Here is an 11,465-nt window from a genome sequence, read left to right as displayed (position 1 = left end):
TGTGAGGCTTATATGCTGAATATTTGAGGTGACTTGCTGATGCTCTTTATGCAGACATGTTCTGACAGATTTGGACAGAGCCCAAGGCAGACACAAAAGAGTAGTCTGTCAAAACCAGGGATAATTCCCTTCCTCTCTACAAAGACACCATCTGAGAGCCATTTACCTAAACAGTGTGGTTTTTCATAGTTTGGGGAATACAATGAAGTTTTGAACTTGTTGACATTATTTATCCCTCAGTTCTTTAAATATGTGAAGAGAAGTTCTGCTTTCAAAGACACCAAGAATACTTCAAGGAAATATGCAACTAATGCTCATTATCATATCTTTTATAAGCAAGCTAAAAGGTCAGAAAAATGTTCACTAATGCGATTCAATGACTTATTGCTTTATGATGTATTGTTGTAAAAACAAGAAATGACACTTATACATAAAATTTATTAATATATCTGTACTCTAAAAAACAAAAAAATGACACAATGGCAGCAACATACTTAATTCTGTCAGTTAAATTAGACATAGACAACAGCATTATCTTCTTGTAAAAAATAAATAAATTATTTATTTTACTTTATGATACGACAATAAATGTACAAAATACTAAATCTTTTTAAAAGGACGATACAATTATATACATCTATCTGTTCCATTTCAACAAAAATGTTCTTAACCTTACATGTGTATGAAGTAGAAACTTTATAGACTGTTTTCATTGCTTTTCAAAACTGCAAAAGTTACTGGAAAGATGGAAAACCGGATTACTGGTAAAAAAAAAAAACAGATCCACAGATTTTCATATACCGAAATGACTACAGTTTGACATATTAGCTGGTAAATGGAATAAAAAAAAATTATTGTATGCTTTTATAATATATACTATACATAAGTGCATGTACAACATATCTTTCCTTTAGCGCATGGCGATCATCCATACAGGCACGATAGCCTCTGGAAAGCCTTCCTGCTTTTCCACGTCCAGTATGGTAAGGCCTGCTGTCTGAATGATGTTCTTCATGATGTCCAGGTGGCGAATGATGCTGCTGTCAATGGGGTCCAGCTTGCATCCCTGCCGTGCCATGTTATCCTTAATGATGATCACACCGTTGGGCCTCAAGCTCTGCTTAGCACGCATTAAAAACTCCATCAGGTCCTTATCAGTAAGATGACCTGAGAAATTTAAAATGGTTGATGAATCATGTAATTCTTGACAAAAAGAGAGTGTGTAAATTTCAAAATGTCCAAATTTCCAAAACTCATTTAGCAGATACTATTTATGCAAAGCTGAGCAACGGCTGTATAAAGTCCAGAATTCTTTATATTTTATATTATATATAACTACTTGAGTCACTTAAAAAATCTGTCACCACCAGTAATTCATGTACTATTGAAAGTCTTTAAATGGTTTTAAGCAGTTTCATATAGATATCTGTTCCGTCGGTATCAAATGTACACAGACTGCAGTAAGGGAGATGAAACTTTATCCTGAAACAAAAGACTCTGACTAGCATTCAGCTGCTCTCATTACAGCAAATGGGCAAAGATAGCCTGCACCTTCTAAAATAAGCAAATGTAGGTGGGCAGAAAACACAGGTCAAATTAAAGTAGTAACTGCAGACAAAACATTACTGTGAAATATATGTACATAACATAAAATAATCCATGAAAACAATCCATCCACTCACAGGCAACCCACTGCAGCCAGATGACATCGTATCTCTTTGTAGATGGGGTAAATTCCTGCAGATTGTAAAGGTAGTAAGCCTCCACTCGGTCTGCGTAATCTCCGAGGTAAACCTCATGGGCGTGCAGGATGAACTCTTCCATCATGTCAAGCATCTCCATGGATTCAAACACAGGAAACAGAACTCCTTTAGACACCCTCCCGATTCCACAGCCGCAGTCTAGTGCCCGCTTGGTGCCAGCCTTTCCTGGACCCTATTGAGATTTTTTTTTTTGATATTCAAACATAATACAGAATTATGAATGCTAGTCCAGGTTCAGGGTCAAAGTTTCAGCAGAACAGTTGAACACTATTTATGAAGCTAATGCTATTTGTCAACTTAGATGTGTTAATTAATCACATGTTCAAATAGTGGTATAGAGACATGTGTACAGCTGGGTTATTCTGATCTTGAGGTCTTGCTAGTTAAAGAATATGTGAGCAGACCGAAAAGGCAATATGCAATTAAAAATGATTGTCTGCTGTCATAGGCTCCCTAGTGAAAAAGTAAAAGATTTAAAATACATTTATTTCATACTTAGTATAGTTCACATCTATTATCATATTTACTGACATACTGCTCAAGATTTACTGATTTAAAAATATCTAATGAAACTTTATTTGTAGTACTACTTGTGCACAATACATATTTCTTAATATTAAGCCTAAAATGTGTTTTAATGTCACTGTTGATGACTTGCAATCAAATATTCTTCAGTATATCTTTAGTTGGACTTCAGCAATTTCTGCACAATTAAAACACAATTTGACTTTAGCATACAGGTTTAGCATACCAAAAGTATAATTGCAGGTAAAATTTTCATACATAAATATGTAAATGTATTTGTACTAAGCATAAAATAAACGTATTTCAAATACATTTTAGTATATAAATTTTTCACTAGGACTGTGTCTGATATTTATAAATAGGATATATACTGATTAATTCTTTGATGTATAAAAACAAATAATTGAAAAAGAAAATGGCGTAGAAAAGATTACCACTCAGATATTGTTCATTTCACATTAATTACATAAAAATGCCTAAAAAGTATTTTCTTGTAAAAGATAAATCCAATAATCTTTTTTTATTTACTATAAAAAAATATTTTAAGTTTATTTCAAATGTGAATAATACACATTCAGTAAGAAAGAGAAAATTAAAATTACGTACAACAAACTTCTTCAGGAACTGTCTTGAGCCTTCAAGGTCGATCTCTGATATCTCCACAAAATCTCCCATCATGCCCTCCTCTGATGCCGGGACATCCTTGTAGAAGTTCTGTGCTCTGTAGTAAAACTGCTTCTCCCCTTTAATGTACTCACAAGTCACTGCATAGAGTTTCACTGTAGGGCAATAAACATATAGACAGTCACATAGCTACACTAAAAGACAAGAGAGAGAAACAAGCCATTGATTTAATTACTAGAAATCTAATATTGTGTTGTAGTTGAAATATCAAGGTCAGGTGTGGGATCAAAGTATCTCAAGGGAAAATGTACAGTTATTAGATGAAGTTTCACAACAACACAACTTCTCACAACAACATTTAATCATAAGTAGTTTTTTGAAAAGTACCAGTTATTAATAGCATTTTACAAGACTTTTTCTTTCAGCAAATGCGATTGAAGCATCAAGATACTGTTGGTATTGACAGTGTTGTACTACAGCGCAAAGGAATGCTTTATTATTGGCACATTTAGGAGTTTAGATGAAGCAACTCAACATACGATACCCTGTCAGCATCAGACTAATGTCGCATTATTAAGTTCAGCTGGAACATCTGCTCTCGAATAGCTGGTCACTTAAAGGACAGACCAGTTATTAAGTCAAAGCATGTTTGGAAAGTTCGAGTCAAATATCGGATCACCAGATGATTAGCGGGAAGACCTTGCTGAAGGATGATAGGTGAGAGAACTGGCACGGTGAGTGGACTGTGATACTGAAATTGTGAGCAGGGATTGATATGTGAACAACAATTTTACTGGTTCAAAGTCAAAAATAATAACAAGCCCATGCAGTGATTCCCTGTGGACTATTTTATTTTGGTCCTGTATATTTTTGTTGGCCCTCTTTATAGTTTAACACTCGCTCATCTGCTTTGCCTTATTGGTCATGAGGCAACATTAAAACAACCTGCTATATTAGGAAACATTTCAGCCAAATCAAAATAGTTCACCCAAAAATGCTAATCCTGTCATTCATTTACGCACTCTCATGTCATTCCAAACATTTTCTGCAGAACATAAAATATATTTTGATTTTTTTTTTAAATGTATTCATTCATTCATTCATTCATTCCATACAATGGAAATTAATTTAACCAAAAACAATTATGATTTTTTTATGATCCGCACTCACGAGAACAGTCTTCTTTTTCCGTTTAATTCAACATTCATCACCAATACGGAAAGACACAAACGTTTCGGCTACCAAGCCTTCCTCAGTGTGTAAATCATCACACTACACATCTGTGACTATAAGAATTATAAGTAAATGATAAAATATTTTTTATTTCTCTCACAAAACTGAATTCTTTTCAGTCTTTTTAAAAAATATATGAATGAATGATTGTCTTCCCTTTTGCTCTAAAATGCAATTGATGTAATTTATGATGCACTCAAAAATATTTTTGCTCCTAATGATGAATATTATTGTAATTTATTACATGAATACATCATTTATTACATGAATTTCACTGACACTAACATAACTTTGCTGTAACTGAGCAGGGCATTTGTAGTTTCCAGTATGCTAGTAGTGTAAATGTGCTTTTTTTGTGTTTTCTTTTTCTTCCCACCAACACAATACACTATAGGGTTAAAAACTACATTTTTAAAAACTACAAGAGCTATTGCTAGCTTTTAGTTACCTGCAAGTTACTTTTTTGAGTAAAGTTCACAGTTTAAAATTTAAGAAACACTTTTTCAGTATGTTTCTTTTCAACTCAAATTATTATTCCTTTACATATAATTTAACACCAACTGTTCTTTATTTAATAAAGATATTTTTTCCCCCTGTGTTGTTATACGTGAGTAAAGACCAAAGGTAAAACCTGTTGCTCTCTGTGTTTTAATACCAGACCAAACTCTTAAAGGGATAGTTCACCCAAAAATTTAAATTTGATGTTTATCTGCTTACCCCAAGGGCATCCAATATGTAGGTGACTTTGTTTCTTCAGTAGAACACAAACAAAGATTTTTGAACTCAAACCGTTGCAGTCTGTCAGTCATATAATGTCAGTCAATGGTACTCACAGCTTTGAGAGAAAAAAAAAAAACATACGAACAGACAAAACCAAATTAAACCCTGCGGCTCGTGACAATACATTGAGGTCTAAAGACACGAAACGATTGGTCTGTGCAAGAAACTGAACAGTATTTATATCGTTTAATGGATAATAGGCCATTGACACTCTATCTACAATCTCAGTTAGGAGTGTCAATAGTCCATTTGAGAGATAGGTGGCGGTAATGCACTTATAAGTCTGCGATCCTCCGTAAAGCAAGAAGAAGACGCATCACGTGCCGGCTGTTGTGTGAACGAGCTCAGGACAGTTGGACCAGGTGGCAGATCAGAGTTAAAAAACGATATAAATACTGTTCAGTTTCTTGCACAGACCGATCGATTCATGTCTTTAGACCTCAATATATCGTCACGAGCCGCAGGGTTTAATTTGGTTTTGTCTGTGTATGGTTTTTTTTCTCTCAAAGCCGTGAGTACCATTGACTGATATTATATGACTGACAGATCATCAAATTAACATCAAATTTTTAGGTGAACTATCCCTTTAACAAGACAAATAGTTGTGATTGAGTCTTTTAAAAGAAATCCAGCCTCGGAATCCAACCAGTAACTCACTGTAACTCTGACAGACTCGTTTAATTGTTTCCACAGTTTACACTACCCAACATCTGATTAACTGTGTGGACAAGTAGAAATATAAGCTAACATTCATCAGACAAAGACCACTGTCAACAACACAACAAAACTACGTATGAACTCCATATCATCGTATAATATTCATGGCTGTTTAAAGTAGAACATTTGCTTAGTTTTTTATGTTAATGGCTCAGGATCTTTAACACACAACTACCATCTCCAAAGCCTTTCAATACTTTGAAATATGCTGTTATTGCTGCTAATGCACCAACATAGTAAAGTCACAGCTGACATTTTATTATTCAGTAAAATCTTAAGTATGCAGCATGCATATACATGTGATGCAATGCTTAAAATAGTCACATTACTGTACAATGTTTAGTATGTGTATACTGTTAAGTGAAAATCGATTGTTCCTATTGGATATTGTGGTTTAGGGATAGCTGTTCAACCTTATCTTCTCAAATTTGCAAATGTAATTTTGAAGCAGCTTTAACAGGGACAGATATGCCAATAACATGAATATTGCTGGATGCAGACTAAATATTTTTTGTGGATTTGGTCTGACACAACTCCATACTCCAAATGTCTGCCTTACGGTTCTCATCACAACAACATTGCAGCAAAACCTCAAAGGGTCATAATTCTTAGAAACAATTCATTGTGCCACCCACTCCCTCATCTTACCCAGAGGAATCTGCTCCAGGAGGTACAGGTAGCTGCCAAAGAATTCCTTCCTCAGAGTATTGTGCAAGTGGAAAGACATACTGTGCTTGCACATCTCATCATCCGTCTTTGCCCAGCGGTCTCGGAAAGCTTGATGCGTCCCGCTAAACTCCATAATGGAGGTGGAATCAGACATTCTGAATCTTCTGCAAAGAGGCTCAAAGAGTGTGTGATAATGCGTAGCTCAAGATATCTCTGGAAGAAGTTCTGAAGACACCACGGTGCTGCTGTATCTGTAGGAGGCCTCTGGTTACTGACCGGTTGAGCGTTCTTTTCTCAGCAGAGTGCTTAAAACTACCACATCTTATCAGATCACCTGCTTTAGGCCTGGGGAGGTGGAATGAGAAAGGGATGGGTAAGATTGCCTCAGAAGAGGGGTGGTGCTTTCTTCTCCAGTTCCAGATGAAGCTCCTTTTCTTACGTTCCATAGACACATCCAGAATGGCATATTAGTGCATACCAACACATGGCCCAGAGAGTCATGCATTCATTCACAGCTAATGACAAGCGGCTTATGTAGTGGCTATTCTTAGTACTGCCTTCTCATGTTTGTATACACAGTATTGGTGGCAAGTTCACAGTGGTGAGGAAAGATCAAAGACAGATCTAATCTGAACATGCTGTTGCTGCTTACTGTCTGCATGCATTGACATAAGCTACAATAGTATAAGTCACAATAGTGACACAATTGCTAAAAAAACACGGATTTTAGAGTTACACACATAAATTGTATGAAAAAGCAGAGATAGGGAGAGAGAGAGAGAGAGAGAAATAAGATGTATAAGATATCAGGCCTCTCATCTTTCATGTCATGTCAGCTCATGGGCCATGTGTTACTCATATGATTGCAGTTTGAAATTTAGATAAATTGCCAAATGATCATCCCCTTAGTGTATGTGATATTCAGTGAACCAAAACTGAACCAGTGCTTAAATTGGAAGTGCATGCTCAGTGCAATTAGAGAAGACTGTTTATAAATAATACAGGTCCTAAAGTTGGTCCAAAAAGCCTTATTAATAAATGTTTCAAACATTTTGATATTTTTTTTATCTAATAGATTTCACCATACTTTCTTAGCTGATTCATCACAGTATAATAAGACCTTTTTTTAATTACAAGTTTTCTGAAATGTTATGTTTAAATAAGACAAAAAGACAAATTATGCATTATTTAATTAAAAATGCATTCATTAAAAATTGCATCTACATTTCTAGAACAGAAATCTGAACACTGGATAAAGCCAGGTTCAAAATTCTTGTCTTGTTTTTATTTAGGCTATATATGGCTATATATATTTTGTATTTTCAATAGGCCCTAACTTTTTTACATACATAAATACTGGCAACAGTCAGAAAAACAAATTTCACCATGTGTTTAGAAGTTAAAGGTTATATAAATCAGGTGAAGGATATATGAACAAATAATACAACTATGTTTGGTGTATGCAAGCGCTACTGAAGTGAAGATGTCTTGCCCAGCGCATGAGAAAATGGCCTTTAAAGATATGCATTGTAATTGAAATCTACAAATGCAATATAGACCTATAAAATGTAATAAAACACTTATAAACATCTATAATCTTACCAGAGGTGGAACTATTTTTACTCTGCTTTAAAAGTACTTTTCAAGTGTCTGTACTTTATCAGTGTCTTTCTTTAGAAAACTTTATTCCAAAACATAATATTGCACTTTGTACGTTTCGTATTAAATATAATTTAATACTTAATTACATTAGAAATCTATTACGTTCTTACTTTTACTCAAGTAAAAATAATTCAAAGATTTACTTGAGTACAAGTACTACATTTTTAATGTTCTTAAGTATTAAAGGTAAAACAACTTATGAAATGTAGTGCAGTAAAAAGTATGACATATTGTGTGTTGGAATGTAGTGAAGTAAAGTTTTACAAAGAAAAACACTCTGATAAACTACCGATACTTTTTAAATTTACTTGAGTAAAGTAAAAATACTTCAAACCAAATCCAACAAAAGTCTTGCCAGTACATGTATTCCAAGGGAGCGATACGTACCTCCACATATACAGGTGGCGCTAGAGGTTCTTTCGCTCATTTCTGCTTCTTCGCTTAGTACACACCCATAGCAACACAAACAGCAGCATCCTGTCAGAGCAGAAACGATGAAGCCACATTAGACACACGTCAAAACATCAGACAGAAATCAACCGCACACTTTTATTTGCTTTAATTTATGAACAACAATGCAAGCGGACGACGCTAGATATTTAAAACGGTGAGTGTTTGTGTAACGCGAGCGAGCTCTGTCATTAGCTGTAGAGCTCAACATAATAGCATAAAAACACAATATATATGCGTGTAATAAATATTGTTTTCTACTATTTTTGATGTATATGTACAGCTTTCAAAATATTCAGGCAAATTATGGCATCAGTTTCTACATCAGTCTTCAAGTGACGTTTAAATGGGTATCATCATCATATTAAACAGAGTTATTGAATTAAGAAAATGTATTTTGTACGTATGCTATGTTTACAATGGTACTGAATGTTTACGTTAATTTGCCGTGATATTTAATGTTACTCCAGGGTGCTTTGAAGGAACAAGTTACTATCTGGGAACATATCTGTGAGAAAAAAAATAAAACAAAAACGATAACAAAACATGATTGTTTTATTAGTAAAATACTACTTTTTTTTAAAGATAAGCTTTTTAAGATAAGCTTTATGCATCGAACATCTTTCATAGGTAACTCAACGTAGAAAAAATACGTAATGTATAACAATAATCAATAATTATCTGTATCGTTTTGTCTTTAGGAAATATAAGGGTGGCAGTTTAGATGTCCACCCCACAGAAAAAGCCCTTGTTGTCCAGTATGAAGTGGAAGCTACAATCCTAGGGGAGACGGGAGACCCGATGCTAGGAGAACGCAAGGAGTGCCAGAAGATGTAAGATCATTCGGATTAATTTAGGAAAACTGATTGTGTGGTAGATTTTTAGTGCTAAAACTTTCCTCTGATTGCAGAATCCGTCTGAAAAGCCTGAATTCCAACACAGATATTGCGTCTTTAGCACGGAAGGTAGTGGAGGAGTGTAGACTCATTTCCCCTTCCAGACTTCCTGAGGTGGAACAGTTATTGTTCTACCTACAAAACCGCAAGAAATCTGCTGGTAAGCTGAGAAGAATAGGGTAAAAATATAATAAAAAAAATGCTTCAGTGCTTTAATGATTGTCTGTGTTTTGTTTATTCAGAAAAGAAAGAGAAGAAACAGATCAAGCCAAGAGACCTGACTCCTTTTGAAGGCATGGAGGTATGAAAAGAATATTTTTTTGTGTCAAATTATATATATGATAGTTTTTGTTGAGTCTTCAACCAAAACATTTTTGACTCTCTTAATGTCTTGTGTCCTGCAGCTTGACGAGGAGGCCAACATTAATAGCATAGATGACTATGTTGAGCTTCTGTATGAGGACATCCCTGAGAAGATCAGAGGAGCTACACTCATCCTCCATTTGGCCCGTAATCCTGACAACCTGGAGGAGTTGCTGCAGAATGGTGTGTTAAACACTGGAGCTCATGGCTAAAATGTCAAAGAGTCATTGTAAAACAGTTTAGGATTTTATCTTTAAACCTTCCGCATAAAGCCTTACTTTAAATACATTTACATTACCATATAACAAAGCTTTGGTTTGCTCCTCAAAATTACAATTCTGTCATCATTTACACACCTTCATGTTGTTCCAAACCTGTATGACTTACTTTCTTATGTGGAATACAACAGAAGGTCTTAATGTTTTTTTGTCTGTGCAATAAAGGTCAGTGGGCTCCAGTGCTGCACCCTGACGTTTGGCAAAATATCTTCTTTTGGGTTTGAAAACAAGAAGGAAATTCTTACAGGTTTGGAATAAACTGAGGGTGTGTAAATGATGACAGATTTTTCATTTTTGGTGAAATATCACCAACTTTTGTAGGATGCCATATTTAGGACATTATGATCATCTCTTTGCAGTCATTTTCATTCCATTATTTTACATACCTCATTCATTCCTTCAAGAAAATGATCTCCAAGTCCCAATGTTTCTGCCCTTACCCTTATGAAAAAGGGCTTGTCATATTAGCACAAAGACTTTATACTCTACTATTCAAAATCAGTCAGTAATATTAATGAAAAAAAAGGAAATTAATAATTTTATCCTGCAAGGATGCATTAAATTGATCAAAAGTGGTAGTTACAAAAAAATTCTATTTCAAATGAATTCTGTTCTTTTGAATCTTCTGTTCTGTTCTTTTGAGTTTCCACAAAAATATTAAGCAGCACAACATTGATGATTGTAATAAGAAATGTTTCTTGAGCACCAAATCAACATATTAGTATGATGTCTAAAGGATCATGTGACACTGAAGACTGAAGAAATGGCTGCTGAAAATTCAGTTTTGCTATCACAGAAATAAATTGCATTTTAAAATATATTAAAATAAAAAAACTGTTATTTTAAATTATAATAATATTTTACAGTATTACTGTTTTTACTGTTTTTGATCAAATATATGCAGCCTTAGTGAGCATCTTTTTTTTTTTTTGCCATTAATAGTAAACATTAGTAAAATAAAACAGAGTATGGGGATCCATTCATAAAGTGTCTTCCATTTACGCTCTCCCTTATATGTCTGATCTCTTTGACCCCTTTGGACACTGTAACTCTATCAATATTTGTAGTACTACAGCCTGCTTTCTACTTCCCTTCGACTATTTGCCTTTTAGCGTCTACCATAGTGTCATTTGATTTTTACCCACAATGCACTTTCTCCTTTGCAAGTGTGTTCTTTCTTTTTCCATTAGCCCGTATCCTAACATATTCTCCATATTCACAAGTTATTCTCAAGCAGTCACATATTTCTAACTGTTGCCATTTTGCATTCACAACGTGAGTTCTTTTCATGAGCAATGAAAGCATTTAATGTTATGTCCGCTCTCCCACAGAGACTGCTCTGGGCGCGCTGGCCCGGGTCCTGAGGGAAGACTGGAAGCAGAGTGTCGATTTGGCAACCACCATCATCTACGTCTTCTTCTGCTTCTCCAGGTAAACGGGCTACACATCTGCACACGCTAGCCAAGACTCACTCTTCAGTTTGATGGGTGTTGTGCATGGAGCTG

The 11,465-nt window shown here is 34.9% G+C and overlaps 2 protein-coding genes across 4 annotated transcripts in view; one reads left to right on the top strand and one right to left on the bottom strand.

The window, feature by feature from the left end:
• Nucleotides 1–419: 419 nt before the first annotated feature.
• On the bottom strand, nt 420–6,822 carry LOC306843814 (N-terminal Xaa-Pro-Lys N-methyltransferase 2-like). The gene is made up of 4 exons (XM_079375490.1): nt 6,291–6,822; nt 2,895–3,067; nt 1,683–1,935; nt 420–1,167 (listed from the first exon to the last, which is right to left on the bottom strand). Exons 1-4 carry the CDS (start codon nt 6,463–6,465, stop codon nt 911–913), a joined length of 858 nt encoding a protein of 285 aa, XP_079231616.1. The 5' UTR covers nt 6,466–6,822; the 3' UTR covers nt 420–910.
• LOC306843812 (kinesin-associated protein 3-like) overlaps nt 5,229–11,465 on the top strand; it is a 24,955-nt gene continuing 18,718 nt past the window's right edge. Inside the window, exons 1-6 of one of the 3 annotated variants that reach the window (XM_079375488.1) lie at nt 5,229–5,287; nt 9,125–9,256; nt 9,334–9,479; nt 9,562–9,620; nt 9,724–9,865; nt 11,292–11,391. In XM_079375488.1, the coding sequence (XP_079231614.1) occupies nt 9,225–9,256; nt 9,334–9,479; nt 9,562–9,620; nt 9,724–9,865; nt 11,292–11,391 (479 nt within the window). In that variant the 5' untranslated portion in view covers nt 5,229–5,287; nt 9,125–9,224. Of the gene's footprint in view, nt 5,288–8,401; nt 8,581–9,124; nt 9,257–9,333; nt 9,480–9,561; nt 9,621–9,723; nt 9,866–11,291; nt 11,392–11,465 lie in introns of those variants that run through there. The other 2 variants (XM_079375486.1, XM_079375487.1) reach the window with 2 other exon arrangements.

Source organism: Barbus barbus, assembly GCF_936440315.1.
Source record: "Barbus barbus genome assembly, chromosome: 24".
In the NCBI taxonomy this organism is placed as follows: domain Eukaryota; kingdom Metazoa; phylum Chordata; class Actinopteri; order Cypriniformes; family Cyprinidae; genus Barbus; species Barbus barbus.
Note: the sequence above shows the minus strand (reverse complement) of the source record. Positions and strands in the feature narration are given on the sequence as shown.